Below are 17,579 nucleotides of genomic sequence, written 5' to 3'. Positions count from 1 at the left end.
TCATTAATCTCCTTGATGTTTTGTTTTCCACGACCACTGGATGTGTCTTCAGACATGGTTGTTTAAGAAATGAGAAGCTACTCACTGCATCAGTTAGAGTTAAATAACTAGTTGCCAGCTGAAAAATAATCATTATTTTAAGTAGGAGACTCTTTCCTATTTGCTTAAATTCAGGTGGTGACTTTATTTTTGGACGGACAGTGTATTTACAGTGTGGCATCACTAACCAGGGATCTGAATAACAACTACCACCATAAATGTGTCTGTAAACCACTTTATTGTTTTATTGTTGCATTCGTCGTCTGGCTACTTGTCTGTTTGTGTACATGTCGGTGACATTATTATTTACCAGAAAAAATGTGAGCTGCTGCTGTGATGAACACTTGTAGGTGAACTCCCCACTGAGCATGCGCAGAGCCGCGGATCGCCTGCATTTGTTCCCAGACATCATCACAGGTTCAGCTGAGCATCTCCATCCACAAAGAGGGATTTCTCTCTCTCTCTCTCTGTGTGTGTGTGTGTGTGTCTATTTTTATATTTACCTGCTCTTTCTCTGTCGTCGGTGCCGCTGCTGCTGCGGTGTCACATCACCAGCACGGAGGGAGTCGAAGCCATAAGATGAAGAAACGATATGTGGACGCGACCAGGATACGGAAAATGAAAAAACTCAAAATAACCGAGAAGCTGTCCGAAAGGTAGCTACCGCTGCGAGGCTGCTTTTGTTGTGGTCTTTGTGTAAATGTCATCCGGGCTCACCTGTCTCGCCTCGCATCCCCATCACTTCATCCCCATCACTTCATCCTCGTCTCCCATTTTCCGGATGAAGGAGGCGAGAGCTCGCATTAATGTGGCGACTTACTTCAGCCTGCATTGTTTACAGAGAGACAGGAATCAGCAGCTGTGCAAGTTAACGTCGGCCTGGTTTCTCCTCGGGCTCCCAAGTCTGCTTTCACATCGTGCGCACTGGGCGAATTGCGTGCACAGTTGTTCCCGTTTTGTTGTTGTCGTGGAAAATGGGAAATCTCTGCAGCTTCTCGGTAGACTGGAAGAAAGAAAATTGATTTTGCACATGAAAGCATGACTTGAAAGCGTCTAGACAGAGTCCAGACAAGAAAAGAATACCCAAAGGAGGAGAAGCCACTTGTTTTAACTGTGCACATTTTGCACACAAAGTAAAACATTGCATAAAATAATATGGATTTTGGGGATAATGTACTGAATTAGCAGGACTTAAAGAGCACTGCTCCTCAGTGTTATTGTTTTAATTTACATATTTAGCAGTGATATAAAATCTTACACCAGGGAGATCATTCAAAACGCACTCAGTTGGTATTATTGTGTATATTTGAGCTCAGATGGTAAACATCAGATGCTGTGGTGCTGTCTTTGTGTGATTTAATATTTCCCTTTTATGCTCTGGAATAATTTGCATATCTAGCAATTGCACTTAAAAGCAACATCGATTAAAATCCACTGAATCAGTAACATTAAGAGGCTAATTTGAACTTGTAATTAGACTTTAACCTGCTGTAGTGCTCCCTCTTTGTACATTTTCCAGTAATAAAATAAATAACTTGCACATTAGCTACAATAATAAATACCAGAGGTTTGAATTGAGAAACACTTTCTATCTGTAACATTAATAGGTAGATATAAACTCGCGTGTGTAATGGGATGTTGTGGTGCTCCCTCTCTCCTCCAGATGAAATATTGCCATGGTTACCAAACAAAGAAGGGGTGATGTGATAGCAGCCTATGGATGAGCAGAACAAAGGAGGAAACCGCAGCTCCTGTTTGGCTTGTGGTCGCCAAACAAAACGATCGAGGGAACAATCGTTCTGTAGTGTCTCGGCTTAAATGCATTTTTTAAGATGCAGATACTCAATTATAGGTTTAGCACTGCGTGGTTGATCGCCCCTGTTTTATAAGCTACTGTGTGTGTTTAATACCATGGTTTAAGAGGCTTTGTTGTATTTTGTATGCATTTTATTTACTAGAATCAGTCATTTCCTTCCCACTGAACACATACTACTGCTGATATGTAACCCCTAATATATAAAACCCATAATAAGTGAAGTTTTTCTCATTTCTGCATGTTCTTGCAGTGCGTGCACCTTCCTGAAGTTTATTATGATGTGGACACTAGTGCTGCTGGCAGATTTCATCCTGGAATTCAGACTGGAGTACCTGTGGCCGTGCTGGCTCTTCTTCGGGAGTGTATATACCACTTTCCACTGCCACGGGCTGGTGAGAACCCCCCTGCTGAGTGATTTGAAATTGTGTGCAGTGGCCCACATGATGACAGTTACACACAACGGATGCAATGGTTTTACTGAAATGAAGGTTTTTCTCTGTTTGCAGGTGATTTGTGTTGTTTTTGTTTGTGCTGCCTTCACTCTGGACATCTTTTGTTTAATATTTGTTCCTTTGCACTGGCTGTTCTTTGTGGCGAGCACCTACGTGTTATTCAACTACATATGGCACACAGGTGAGTGTGTGGATTGTTTGTTTTGTGCTAAAGTATTTCACAGTCAATATTTTAAAAGATACTCCCAATTCATAATGAACGATAACTGTTGTTTCTGTTTGCTGTGATTTTATTTGATTAGATGCTGCTAGATGTCTCTTTATTTCCGCCACTTCACATCTAATTATTCCATATTTCCTTCCAGAAAAGGGCATCTGTATATCAACAGTGTTCCTGTGGATTCTTCTTGTGTACACAGAGGCGTCACTCAGACTCAAAGACCTTAAAACCTCTCATGCCAACCTTTCTCATCTTTTTGCTGCACACTGGTAAGTTGCCATAATAAAAGATGCCCTCTCTGCTTTTGGTAGCGAGGGAATTTACTCTAACTTACTCACAGTATGTGTTAACGTTTAAGCTGCTAGTTAAAGACCAACCAATTACGAAGGAGAATGTAAAATATGCAGAGTAAATATTAATAATAGAAATCAAGTGTTTATATTTTTATTGTGTGGCACCCGTACTCAACTCTTTCTCTTTCTCTCATTATTCACTTTCAGTATTGGATATCCTGTAGTGTATCTGGGGTTTGATGCCACCTGCTACTTCACCAACATTTTTAAGCTTCGCATACAGAAAGCTGTGCAGAGTGAGAACGATTTCCACATGCACCTTCTGCAGCACTCGCTCCCTCCAGGCCTGCAGGTTTATCCCAAGACCAGCACAGATGGCAGCAGCAGTGAGTCTGTGCACCTGCCCCATCGGTTCATTTACACTTTAAACTACCGTTCACACAATCTGCAGCATGTTTCAGTTTATTTTGTCCTCAGCTTTAGTGCTGCGTGCTGAGGTCATGAGATTACTTGTCATGTAGTGGTGTGTCCAGCGGTGTGATAATAGACATTCAACTTTCTGCAGGTGGTGCTAATGCTAACTTCTCTGTACTCTACTGTTTAATATAATGAACAGTTATTGTTTTTATACATTACATGAATTAATAGCATCTTTATCTCTTAAAAACAGCCATCATGGGAACAAATTAGTGTACAAGTTTTTTAAAAAACTTTCTCTAGGAGAGGAATTTCTCACATTTAAAGAGACAGATCTGTTTTAGTGAATCTGAGTGTTCTTGAATAGTGCAGAAACAGCTTTCTAGGAGTAAAAGTAGGTCAAAATGAACTTAAAGTGCCCATATTTTTCCTAATTATACTTAAAGAAGTCTTTGAAGCTGAAGATGATGTATTTGATGTATCTTTGTTTCTAGAGGTTTTCAAATGCTAGGTAGCATAGTAGCAAAGTAGCAGTTAAACAGCAACACAGAACATAAAGTAAGCACAAGAAAACAATATAAGACTATTGAAGAAAAGACATTGGCAGGTAATACAGTGTTTGCATTGGCAACTTCTTTGTTTTTATCTACACTTGCAGACTCAAAATGGAAGACAAAGCCTGATTTGACTCAGTACCAGTGTCAGAACGGTGCTGCAGTGGCCCATGATGAAGCACATACAGTGGACTGCCTCCAAATCCGCAGCGAGGAGAGAGCATCAGAAAAGGGAACTCAGGAGGTGAGGTCAGGTGAATCAAGCCGTCGACTGTCTTCATCCAAACACGCCGTCAGCGAGCACAGTGGGTCAGGAGGACCAGAATCCTCTACGACCCCAGATAATCTACCTCAAGAGGAGCATGGAAGCAAAGCCGCACGACTGGCTAAAAACTCCTCGCCAAAAGCTCGCAGAGGCAGCACAAACACTTCTTCACCACCCGCAAGCTCGTCCGAGAAGAAACAAAGATCCAGTCTAAAAACAGTCAGCCCCAACCGGGACGTGGCAGACAAAAGTACCACAGGGTCTCAAAGTTATCACGCTGAACAGATGAGCAAGTAAGGCCCAGCTAATTCAGCTTGTAACTAGGCACGTCACGGTGAAATCAGCGCTAAAGAACAGTCTTCATCCTCTTTTCCTGCTTTCAGGTTGGAGCAGGAGCTGAGGAGGCTGAAGGCTGAGGTGCAGACGAGCAGGCAGAGCGAGCAGGAGCTGCGAAGTCACATCTGCAACCTGACCAACAGCGAGAGGAGCCTGAGGCCAGAGGTGTCCCTGCTGAGACAGTCCAACATGCTGCTTCAGAGCAAGTGAGTGCTCCAAAACCCACTCACACACACTCACACTTTTTCTTTCCAAGCCACTAATGAAATCCAGTGTCGTTAATTATTGACTAATCATGTAGATTATCTTTAGGCCCCAGCTAATACAAGTGTAAGGCTTTATGTAACGTTAAGGCCTTTTCTGTGAGCATGTGTTAAGTGGTTTCTTGTTAAAAAGGTTTTTCCACAACATGTGAATCCACAGTTTGTCTGAAAATCACATTTAATCTCCAAGCTCATTACAATCTTAAAAAACCCTGTGTTGAAGAGACGAGTAGCTTCACCGGTTTGGATGAGTGTTTTTCATGACTATTAACGATTTGATCATCTTAGTTTATTTGACCCACTTCCTCGTGGTCTTATTTTTCACATTATTTAAATTGAGTTTCACATTTTTCCGTCAGGATACTGTGTCTGACTAAAACCAAGCAGCGGGACAAACAAACAAGCTCCATGCTGGAGAAAAAGACCAGAGCCGAGACGGACGCCAGACTCGCTGCTGAGAAACAGCTGGCTGAACTTCATGCCCAGAAGCTGGAGGAGGCTGCCTGTACTGCTCGTAATCTAACAAAAAGGTAATCACACCTGTACGACCTTTACATTTGCCGATCCTCAGTGAATTAGTGTTGGAAAAATAAGGCGGGAACTGCATTTGTATGCAGCTAATTACAATTAAATCGATGTCACTCTGATGCCTGTATGTTCAACATTAAACTGGACAGCAGATAGCTTAGCCAAGCCTGCGTCCGCCTGTTTCCTGGGTTTAAACTCAGCTAAGCTAAACAGCGGCTAGTTCCAGTTTCATACTGAAGCACTCACCAGAGTGGCGTCAATCTCATAGTTACATATATTTCAAATAAAGTCAAACTATTCATTTAATGTGACAGTTTTACAGATTGTTTTCCTCTTCCCTTGTATTCTATATACAGTAAGCGTCATCATCAAAACTGCAAATGAAATGTTTCCTTCTGTGTGAACGGGTCTTCCCTTTAAAGGAAACCCCTCTCTTACTGTTCCAAACTGTGATTTTCTCCATCTCCTACACCAGGCAGGAACACTCTGACACCCAAATGTTAAGGAAAAGATTTAAAGATCTAGAGACAGAGTACAAACAACTACAGCTGGAGTGTCAAGTGAAAGAGAGTCGTGTGGTAGACCTAGAGAGTGATATTGAGGTATCTTTTCCTCTATTTGGGAATGAACTTTTGTGCATCTGTCCTTGAGTCTCAAGTGGTCCAGTACTTGATTGTCTTCAGTTTCAGTCTTTGAGTTGTTTCTGGGTTTTTTGTGACCGTAATTATTTGTGTTTGTAAAATGTTTTAGTGACTTGAATGGTGTTATTGGGGGATACTGAGTATTATTAATTTTGTTTTGGCCTGAATTTTGCACTTTATCATCACATCAGAATGCAGTATTATTGTATGATTGTTTTTGTCTGACATCAGTTGTGCACATTGTTGTACTGTGTGGGATTTCAGTGGCATATTCTCCATGAAGCATGCTCAAACAAAAGCCAGGTCTTTCATAAAAACATCACACTGCTTTAATAATAAATGTTCCTGAGTGCAGGTTATCTCCTTCAAATGTAAGAAACACAGAAAGAAATCAGCTTTCACAGTATTTGTGTATTAATGTGTGGCTTCCATGTTTTTTGAATGGCTGGCCGGTTCATCATCCATGTGTGAAAACTCTTGTATCTCTGGTGCATTGGTTCCCTAAGTGAATAACACCCTAATTTCCTTAATACTTAAAAAAGAACTAAAGAAGAACTGACTGAATTTATAAAAGTACACAAAATATTTAGGAAACCAAAGCACTGTCTCCCTCAGGTGGTCGCTGGAGGAGGTAAAACTGCCGTGATGATGCGTTCTCACTCCCGTTGTGTTTTTGAATCCAGGCTTTGGGAAAATACCGCTGTGTGGAGAAAGACACGGACATGCTGCTCTCTACTCTGTCAGCCATGCAGGAGAAAGCTCAGCATCTGGAGTACAACCTGAGCGCTGAGACTCGCATCAAACTGGACTTGTTCTCGGCTCTGGGAGATGCCCGCAGACAGCTGGAAATCGCTCAAGGTTCGCACACTAACGCATTGTGCAGCTTCATTTTAATACTTCATAGGTTCCAGTTAGTGGTGGTGGTCATGTCTGTGAAAACATGTCATCTGATCATCTTGGCCCAGTGGCACCACCAAGTGGACACTCCACACGTAAACAATCAAGTCAAACCATTACATACCATGTTTTAGCATGGTTCATAATAAATATTTCATATTGTTATGAACATTTTAATGACCAAAACCCAGTAGTTATGAATCTGAGTCAGTTGAAATTATAAACAGCATACACGGTATCTTGCTGGATATGATTTAGGTGTCAAAAAAATCTTTTCTACGATCAGCCAGTGGGCACTGGTGACATTTAGGATGTGTGTGCAGACAACAGTAATCCACATTAGACTACTAAATATTTCAAAAATTATTATTGCAGTTTTTGAGACTCTGTAGTTTAATATATATTATTATTATTATTATTATATAATAAATATGTATATGAGGGTGGGGAAGAGTTCAAAATCATTATATAACTTTTATATAATTATATAACTTGAATCTTTTCATTCAAACACACAGCATTGCGTTCGCAATCACTAGAAATGTTGGAAATTTCTGTATCATTAAATCAAATTCATTTCTCCATACTACAGACAAATTGATGAAGCAGGACCGAGAGATAAGGGAAATGAAGCAGAGGATTGCTGAGGTGATGGCCGTCAGCCCCGGCGTGTCCTACATGGCTCCTCGCTCTCCGATGCCGCAGTATCTCACCAAGCTCCTCAACTCTGAGCGCTACATGCTGAATCCACGAGCACTGATGTACCAGTGTCTCAAGAAATAAGGGACGTCGTCGCGTTTTTCAAATCCTCCGACCTCCTCATCGGACCCCTCCACAATAAAACACAAGAGGGAGGGACTTATGGATTTTATTACAGGTAAATGATGCCATGAAGTCATCTGCTTCCAACCACGAGTGGAACCAGAACAAGCCTCCACAAGTCAAATGCCTTTTGTTGCACTGATGGTGCTAACTTGACTACACTCTGTATTTTCCTGTTTCCTTCCACAAAAACGGTTGAAGAGTCTCACTCCAAAATAACATGTGATATGCAGAGCTGCTGTAGACGTGATTTTTCTATAAACATACACATGACTTGACAACAATACAGAAAAAAGCACAAATTCTCTGGTGATTCAGATGCTGCACGTTTGTCTGATATATTTGGTGCTGGGTTTGGACACTTCTACACAGGAGTCAAACACACATGACTTGTCCTAACATAGCTCAAGCCAATTATTTTATTATTTACATTTAGTCATTTGGTAGATTCTATCCAAAGCGACTTAGAAGTAAGCCTAAGGACCTCTACTGGGATTTGAACCCCACCCGTGACAACAAACAACCAGGACACAGTCAAATTCAGCCGTTAGCTGTTATTTTATTTTCTAACTCCTCTGTGAAAAGTTATTGTTAAAAATGTGTTCTCACGTATTGAGAGTACTGATTTATGGAATTCTCTCTTAGCCCTCGTTAGTTGCGTTTATAGACCATCATTTAATTTGAAAAAATGACATTAGTCCAAACAATATTCTAAATACAGCTCTCTGAAGACTTGAGTCTAATTATTTACTGACATTAACATGATCCAAACTTTTAAAGCAAATATGCAAGAAAATGTTCTTGTCTCTAAATACTGGATTAAGATTATTTGAATTGTGCCGAAAGTGAGACGAAACTTCATGGGTTCATCATATAAAACAGTTTTTTAAATCTCAATGGCAGCGCTTTGGAATGAGACCCTTTGAACTTGGACTGTTTCTTCTGGGAAAGAGAAAAGCGTGAAAAGGTCGATGAGAGATTTGAGGGGAAAAAAAAAACAAAACAAGGAATGGCGTTGACCAAACATGGTTCATGAATTGAATTACCGTGCCTATAGACGATGCCGTCAAACCGAAAAGTAAAAACAGATTTAATGTGAAAGAGTAACGTGTTTGATTGAAGTGCTATGTACCGTTTTTGTAGGATTTTTCGTTTGTTTTTTTACTCACTATGTACAGAATTGAAAATACCCACACTCATGAACTGGATGTCACCATTTTGGTAGCTTTTATTTAGAGTGTGTTTCTAGGGTATTTTCTTAAAAAAAAAAAAAAAAAACTTTTTTAGTGTTGCTGTACTTTTATTATTCTGCTGTAATTTTGTACGGCAATGTGCTTGTCAGCATGAAATGTGTTTTATTCAGCTGTTATATGAACACACATTGTGACTTTAAGTATGTACATGAATATACTTGTACAAGGGCTACAGTTTCTTAAAATTTTGAACAAATAATTGTTAATTCAAACAGTGATGATCTGAGGATAGAGATCTCACTGATACACCAGGACGGTGTTTTTGTATAAATAATATAAAAAAATTTGAATTTTGCCTCAGTTGTGTGTCTGAGTGTACATTATTTCATATTTACACTTAAAGCCTTATTTTTTAATGTTAAAGTTAAATTAAACCAAAGCTTTACTTGTTGACAGTAAATGAACAACAGATATTTCGCCTCAGAAAAAAAAAAACTGAGGGGATCTAGATTATCTTAGGTAGAAGTCACCCTAACATAGTGGTTATTTATGCAAGTAAAAGTATCACAATGCAAAAATACTCCAGCAACGCATTATGTAAAAGTATCAGGACAATGTAGAAGTACAAAGCATAGAGCTCAGTAGTAGTCAAATTGTTACAACGTGCACCATCGAGGCAAAGTTTGCTTTGGAAGACGATGCAAGACACTGGCAGTTCAGTATAAACTGAATTTGTGTTTTGTTAAATGAGTGGAATTCCCCTTGATGAGCAGGTTTAAAGTTGCCACAACACAAGATGACACCAAACAAGGCCTTGAAGTGCTGATTGTGTCATTTTTTTATTTCAGGAAGTGAAAAAAGGGCTTAAATGCGTAGCAGAAACAGAGCACAGTGTCCAGCATACAGTGTACAAGATGGTTACAAGCATGCCAGGCGGTCTCACACTTGTCTCCTGCAGTATCTACAGACCCTAACAACAGGTGGTCACAGCATCGAGCAGTTAACTGGATCACTGACTAATGGTTTCAATGATTTCCAAAAAATCTAAGTTCCTCCTGATGGTGAGAAGAAGCTGGAGGCTACAGGACATTTCCAACAGGACATAAAAGTATACCGTAGTGCAAACTAGCAGAGAACTCATCAAACAGTTAACACATAGAGGTCTGAGCCCAAACGTAATTTCTCAGCGGTAAGAACACATTTTAGCGCTGGTGTCAAGCAGAATACCTCACCTATGAAGGGAAACTACTCAGAGCCACAAAATCTAAAGACTGTCAGGGGCCTAAGTTGAAACTATTGACAAATGACCTGAATCTATCACCAACGTTAAAATGGGAACTGAACCGACTCCAGAGGCAAGCTCGTCGCATGCATTAGTTTCCATTTAGATGTAGAAAAGCATACACATGTTGACCAAACCTGCTGAAAAATATCCTTCAGATCGTGTGCTTTAACACCAACGCTTTCAAACAAACATCTCCTGTGTAAAATTCCATCTAAAGACAACGCATTGACCCAATCGATAAGTGCTGCAACGGGCTACTTGAAAACAGAAGCTAGTAGTAGTTGGACCTCAGTCGACACCTTTGTCACAGAATATAACATGATTTAAAGTAGGAGAGCAAATAAAAGCATACATTCAAACAACCACCGGCCTTAGTGCTGGAAGTGAAGTACAGTGCACACTTGGGAAAAGATCCACAAATAAATAGTTTGATTTTTCATATTTTATCTGTAGCTTCAGATTGTTGCAGCTTCATGTTTCATGACCACACAGAGTTACAGAAATTTGAAGTAAAAGTGACAAATCTGTTGCATTAGAAGCTTGACCCGGTCTTCGAAAACCAATATAAAAGGTAGGAAGATGCCTCACCCACTGCTCAAGAGAACGTTTAAAGAACCAGACTTAACCTTACAACACCATAATACATACACTTCAGTTTGCCTTGGGACAAAGATGATTTTTTTTTATACAGACAACTATTAAACAGTTTTTAAGTAAAAATGTTTAAAATACTATTTTAATACTGACTTAAGGAAAATACTGCTGTTATCCAGTTTTATTTTGCTTACCTCTCCCATTTCTACGCTATTAACTGAAACAGATAAGCCAAAAATGACAACATGTGCATTTTCCTTTAAGTTGCAACTAGGATTTCCTCTTTTAAAAGAGAAGCAGATGGCTGTATTGGGTGGGACGAAAAATAAAAAGTAAGCAACAACCACTTAGTGGCAGCTTTTCCCACCAGAAGTAACAAGGACAGGTTGCAGGATATTTAATCAGACTAAGGCTTCCTCCTTTGTCCTTGCAAAGCTTTCCTGCAACTCGGAGGCGGAGCAACAAGCTAGTCCTGTCGTGGAGGACGAGGAGGGCTGTAAGAAGGCCTGGCGAGTCCTCTGCTATGAGGAAACTGTGACCGGATTGAGAGAATCATTCCGGCTATAGAACTTTGAGAAGGCCTCTTCAAGAACGGATGCAAGCCGTGGCTGATCTCCCTGAAATGCACAATCAGTGAGGTCAAATTATTATGTTTAGCTGTTTAAGCTTAAAGTTGTGATGTTGTCGTTGTTAAAATTGAGGTCAGCAGGGTCACGGTGATGAACACTACTTACCTCACTGATAAATCCAAGCTGAACTAACTCAACAGCCAACTCCTGCACATTCTCATCTGGAGAAAAATGCAAACCAGGTAGATTACTGTCATTTTTTAATGCTAACATGTTTAAACTATAAAATAATGTGCTTTTAAAGGCATTTCAGTTTATAACCCAAACAACCATTAGTGGATATCTCATGCAAAGTTTTCGTAACATCTTAAATCTACAGTATCATCATTCACACAGAACATACCATCACACATGACACATTGATTCACAGAAAGAAGGTAACGTTTGCTGATGCTAATGCACCATGAAAGTAGAAATTCATAAAAACATTAGAACAGAGGAAGACTACAAGCTGATCTTGAACAGTGAGGAACATTATTAAATGCTAAATTAGATAGAAAATGTTTCACAGATACATGACAAACTCTAAATGTGAATAAAACACATCCACAGAGTAACTACTGTATAACATCACCTGCATCGTCTTGATAAAGCAGTTCACCAACCATGTGAGTTGTGAAACACTTAAGTGATTATTAAAGTAACAGACTGATGGTTGCTAAATGTAACCAATCTACAAATGTTTGCACAAGCAAAGTCTAGAAACAACTACTGTGCAAATTGATCTGAAAGAAAATAAAGATACTCACTTGGTAACAAATCACAGCTCAAGTGCCTGTTTAATTTATCCTCAAGCTTCAACAGCAAAGTCAGCTACAGAGGAAAAATAATAAATGTATCAGAACAGAGCACTTTGTCAGACAGTACAATGCACCACAGAGAGCTTGTCATTATTCATTAGACTTACATGATGCTTAGCGCCCTCATCAACAGGCTCAATGTTACACTGCATCTGAAGGACCTGAGGAGTTATAAGGAAAATGTTTAATATTTGTCTTATAAACAAAAACTTTTAAGCAGTCGATAAAAACAGTAAATGATGGTATTCTAACATGTCTCTACACAATCACAGAGTTGGTGCAATTGAATATTTCTAGTTACTGTGAGAACAAAGACTCTTCACTGACACTACCTGCGCTCCACTTTTAGTTCTTACCTTCCTGGTTTCAAGCTCTGCAGGTTCAGGAGTTGGGGTTTTGACTGACGGGGGCACTATGGGTGACTTCACTGCCTCTTGCTGAGGTTGTTGTGGACAGGGTATTCCAAACGCTGTCAGAGGATAAATCCCATTCCTGGTGCACCAGAGAGAAAAAGTGATCAAACGTCAGCTGGAGACATTCTGAATGACTTTTTGACCAACTGCAAGAGTTTTCATGTTGCGTAGTTGTATCCTGAATACTGGAAGGAACGGGATAACGTTTACCTTCTCCACCTAATCTGAACAGCCACAATCCTCAAATCACAGCAAATCAACAACAATTTTGGTTTCATGTATGCTTGCATCTGCACTGTGGCATCATTTTTTTTCGTACCTTACATCTTCCAGGAACTTGTCCAACTCAAGAGCAGGAAACTGAGAGAGCCTAAGGTAGAAGAAAAAAAACTGTTAACATTCAACTCCAAGAACCGTCAGACAATTTGGAGCAGGGGAACAACTTGTGCCTGATATGATACTTACTTCATCTGAACTCCCTCCTTGCCTTCAACGATCACCAAGTTAGGGTCCATGTTCTTTGTCATCTGCTCTAAAGCATTTTCTGGAATCATATCTACAGGTAAAATGACAACACTGCAATCAGAGAGGAGCACTCAGCCTTGATATGAAGTCACTTCCCTAATATTCCCCACTGTTACTGTCTGATTTATTGTTATACTGAAGAGCTCACAGCTTTGTGGCAGCCAAGTGCTATTTTGACTTTAACAAAGCAATTGATGTCTTTAGAGTGTCATCTGCATGATGGGGGTTTGCATGACTGTCTTATAGGCCAAACTGATTTTTATTAGAACCAACAGTGATCCACAAATATTCAGTTAATATGTGCTCTGTCAACAGCTGAATCTGCTTTTTCATGTGTACTTTCACTCACGCTGGTGGCTGACGATGCAGTGTGCAGCCAGCAGCTTGAGTAGTGGCACCTCAAACAAGGCCTGGTGAAACAACAGCTCCTTGGCTGTGGGTCGTTTACTGGGATCTACCTCCAGACACTTCTGGATAAATTCCTGAAAATGTAATAAAAGTAATTCATTTTTATATTTTGTTTCAATAATTTGAATTTAAAACTTTATGTTCTCTCTTTAGTTTTTCTCTTTGGCTTACCCGCTGCAAAGGGTCCTCTAAGGACTGAATGGCACTGTTTATGGCTTCTTGGGACACGTAAGACGAATCTCCATTACTCTGGATTTCCAACACAGCCATCTGGGGGAGTGATTGTACAATGAAGGGTGTGGATTAGATGTGATTCACAAAGTGTAAGCCAAAAACAGCCACTCCCATATTACATAACTCATTTTGACAGTTTAGGCATTACTGCAAACCTATTATTAATCATAGCAAAGGTATTAGTATTTCCACATATCCTTTCTTACAAAACACAGCGATAAGGAACATCCTTAATTCTAATACTGTGACTTTCGGTGAATGACGGCACTAAGCATGGCAAAGCTGCAACAACTGGCAAGTCTGTTAAGAATGCAGCTTATACTCAGACAAACTGTGTGCTCTTATTGTTTTTGTGAATCAGGACAAATGAAGGAATAAGTAACTATGCTCATCTTTACATGACTAACAGCTACAAGGTTTCCTCTCACCTCTAAGGCGCACATTCCAAAGGAATAGATATCCACGGCTGTGGTGACGTTGGCAACAGCTGAACAGACAAACGCTGATCAGTTTCATAGAAACACCACTTCACACCATCAGAGAAAAGTGATAGAAAGGTAGAATCTTACCTCCATATTCTGGAGCAAAAAAGTGAAGGCTCTTCTGCTCTTCCCGACAAGTTTTCACATGGTTATTAATGGTGTCTGGAGCGACTAAAACAGGGGGAACAAAAAACTTTCTAAGCACCACTAAAAATAGGAATAGTTGTAATAGTGAAGACAGCAACAATATATAGAGAAAATCCTTTTACTCACATACTCCCTGCTGATAGAAACTACAAAGTACCAACTAAAGCTCCTGCAGAAATCAAGTTGCCACTGGCTTCACAATGTTGTATTTCACTTGTCTGAAAAATCTCAACTACTGAACAGCCTGCGTCCTACCTGAGCCAATCTTGATGAGGCCGTTATGCTGAATGAAGATGGTGTCACAGGTCAGGTTGCCATGGATGATGGGAGGTTCACACGAGTGCAAGTAGCTGGAAATAAGAGGAGGAAAGTATATCTGTTATAAGATGCTACCAAACCAGGCACAAGTGATGTATTGTGAACATAACTACATCAGCTAGCTTAAACGGATGTGTCACTTCCACATTATTAAGTTGATTAATGTAAAAACTATTAGATATGTGTTAAATATACCTGAGAGCAGACAGTATTTGTGTGCACCAGCGCTTCCAGGCCTAAAATTGGTTTAAAAAGACAATAGTAAAAGGTTTAAATAAACATTTATCAGAATTATTTTCAAAGAAATTCATTTTAAAATCCATTGGTGAGTTACAGCTGACCTTTTCATTCATTGTCTTGTGGTTTTTCTTAGTCTTTTTCAAAAACTGTTTGAGGCTTCCTGATGACATGTATTCAGTGATGAAAATGACCTGCAAACAGGAAAAGGAAAAAAACATGCAAACAGAAAAGCATTAAAGTCATTTTGTGTTTATATGGATGAACAGGGGGGGGTTTGATTTAATTTCCTACCCTCGCTCTGTTCTCTTTGACATCCGCCCAATACTTGTGAAACTTCACAATGTTTAAGTGTTCCAGCTGGATCAAATTGTCAAACACTGCCTTGACTTTTTCCTGCAGGAAATAAAAAACAAAAATATGAATTAATCACGTCTTAGTATTAATAAATCACATATTTACAACTGTAGCATGTAATCCTTATTAAAAGTGAGTGGTGCTATTTCCGCTTTTACGTCTCAAATTTGTCAAAGATTCAATATAATGCATTATCATAAACTATCAAGCAGAGGTTAGGTTCTTCAACTAATGACCTTTTGCTCTTTACATTTCTGAAAATAAATTCTGCAAATTCAGGGATAAGATGTACTTTGCTATGTTACTGGCAGCAACAAGCCCAACAACTTTCTAAGGAGCTTAAAGCCAAATAGGAAACGACTAGGTTTCCACATTGCTAGCGAGATCACAAAAAAGAAAGCAGCCTAACAAACAAGAATGCAATGCTAAACACCTTATCAAGGCATTTGGTATAAATGGTCTGGTTGCTCATAATGATCATTGTGATTAAACTTTAAGCTGCTGCAGTGTGCTAATATCGCAGACATACTTCCTGCATTGCTGTAGCTCTGCACCCACCTCTTGCAGTTTGAAATTTTTCCTTTCTGAGAACATGACCTCATTCCACACCACCTCAACTCCTTCCTCTGTGTCCATGGCCAAGTAAGCATTATCAATCCCGGGGACATTGCGCTGATTCACCTTCAGGAAGAAAACAAAATAATCCATCAACAGTTATTCATACATTAGTAAAGCTAAACCTGGCTGTTATAAATACATTACAGGGAAATGAATGCAGCTGATAGCAAGACCCTGCAAAAGATAATCAGTGTATTTTCACTACCTTTGGAACATATATCAGGAGAGATGCATGCAGAAAAGCAAAAGCATTGAGAGACAATTTTCTCTATGGGAGACAATATAAGAGCATCAAATCTCACCACTCCTTTCTTAAAACTAACTAAATACAAATAAGTAACTGGAGACAGTTCACAAGCCATGTATAATACACTTTTCAACCTTAGCACCAAAGATATTTAACTTCAGAATTTAAATTTTACTTCAAACATTTTACACTAATAGTAAAGGTTAGTTTCTTAACACTATTACCGGCGTTCAAACCTGCGTTTGCTCTGTGGAGGTACAGAACTTGGTTTTTCTAAGTAGAAATCTCTACATATGTGGCTCCAACAGCACAAGTGAATCTGAAATCTACCTCTTCTCTGCGTTTCTGCCAGCGTCCACACGGGCTTTCCTCCAAAATCTCTGACTCATCCTCGCTCTCCTCTTCCTCATCCTCTGTGGCAGCAGTGGGTTGAGGCTGGGTCACCACGGACACAGGGGGAGACACTGATGACACTCCTTGACCTGTGGATGCAGCTGCCATCGCCTCTGGTCTCCCCTCCTGGACAGGGTCCGGGCCCTGTTTGTTCTCTCCCTCAGACATCCTCTCAGTCCTCAGGCCCCACAGCCTGCTACATGACACAGAAATGCCCAAACACAACATCAGCCTCAGTTACCCCTACAATGACTGGTTAACTGTTTGTTAACGTTTACAAACAAGGTTGGCGACATCGATTGGCGATAATTCACATGATGGCTGTAGCTAACTAATATAGATACAAGTGATGAGCGACCGGCGAGACATGCATGAAATAAGTTAACATTAGCTTATTTAGCAGTCAACAGTAAGGGCCATAACAACCAGCAACACACATAGGAGTAAAAGTAGTAAATATAAATGGACATACGTGTTGAAGATGGGAAATGTGACGATCCCAGCTCCAGTTTAACAGGATCCCACGGTGGAGGTCCAGTCCCAGCTGTTTTAGCTTCGCTTGTTATAAATCTCCTCGGTTCCTCAGCGGAGTAGCAGCTAGCTCCTTGGCTAAGCTACGTTACTAACTTAACAGGCGACCGTTTAGCTAACACCGTCCCCAGCCGTGACTTTATTCGGTTTATATGTCGCTCGTTGTTTTTGTTTTTGTTTTTATTAACTAGCCAGCTAACTAACTAGCGAGCTGGTTCGCTGCTAACTAACTAGCTAGCGACAGCTCCAGCAGCCCACCGCCCCTTGCTGCTTCTCAAGACTCCAGCTCTGCTAATGTGTGTCGTGAAAATTAGCCGCGGCTAATGTGAGCACAATGCACAAAACTGCAGCAGCCCTAAACGCGTTTACTGGTTAATAACATCACAGCGGTTCACAGAAACTCGACAGAAGAAATAAAGACACGTTAATGATAGGAGTAACTTTATATTCTCGAATACAACGGAGGACTGACTTTAAACTAAGGTTAACATTTAGCCTGTTATGATGGCGACAGCTGCCAGATGCACTGTGCGCTGCAAGCCCGTCACGTCAGAGCCGAGAGAGGTTGCCAGGTAATCTTTGTCTGATCCCCCTTCTGCAGTGTTCACAAATTAAAAGGTAAAAA

General features: G+C 40.1%; 2 protein-coding genes across 2 annotated transcripts; one reads left to right on the top strand and one right to left on the bottom strand.

Moving 5' to 3' along the window:
• The first annotated feature begins 596 nt into the window (after positions 1 to 596).
• Positions 597 to 9,074, top strand: si:dkey-12h9.6 (macoilin-1). The gene is made up of 11 exons (XM_026342194.1): positions 597 to 695; positions 2,106 to 2,247; positions 2,362 to 2,488; positions 2,673 to 2,796; positions 3,028 to 3,206; positions 3,896 to 4,349; positions 4,440 to 4,598; positions 5,015 to 5,185; positions 5,659 to 5,785; positions 6,508 to 6,682; positions 7,314 to 9,074. Exons 1-11 carry the CDS (start codon positions 619 to 621, stop codon positions 7,502 to 7,504), a joined length of 1,926 nt encoding a protein of 641 aa, XP_026197979.1. The 5' UTR covers positions 597 to 618; the 3' UTR covers positions 7,505 to 9,074.
• A 476-nt stretch (positions 9,075 to 9,550) lies between these two features.
• Positions 9,551 to 17,498, bottom strand: nrbp1 (nuclear receptor binding protein 1). The gene is made up of 18 exons (XM_026341506.1): positions 16,896 to 17,498; positions 16,361 to 16,619; positions 15,724 to 15,846; positions 15,103 to 15,204; positions 14,913 to 15,002; positions 14,767 to 14,807; positions 14,509 to 14,603; positions 14,194 to 14,277; positions 14,053 to 14,111; positions 13,562 to 13,660; positions 13,332 to 13,464; positions 12,923 to 13,013; positions 12,777 to 12,827; positions 12,401 to 12,536; positions 12,152 to 12,205; positions 11,994 to 12,057; positions 11,350 to 11,405; positions 9,551 to 11,232 (listed from the first exon to the last, which is right to left on the bottom strand). Exons 2-18 carry the CDS (start codon positions 16,589 to 16,591, stop codon positions 11,137 to 11,139), a joined length of 1,605 nt encoding a protein of 534 aa, XP_026197291.1. The 5' UTR covers positions 16,592 to 16,619; positions 16,896 to 17,498; the 3' UTR covers positions 9,551 to 11,136.
• Between the last annotated feature and the right edge of the window lie 81 nt (positions 17,499 to 17,579).

The sequence above is a fragment of the Anabas testudineus genome, chromosome 24 (genome assembly GCF_900324465.2).
Source record: "Anabas testudineus chromosome 24, fAnaTes1.2, whole genome shotgun sequence".
NCBI lineage: Eukaryota > Metazoa > Chordata > Actinopteri > Anabantiformes > Anabantidae > Anabas > Anabas testudineus.
This window is presented reverse-complemented; position numbering and strand designations above follow the sequence as displayed.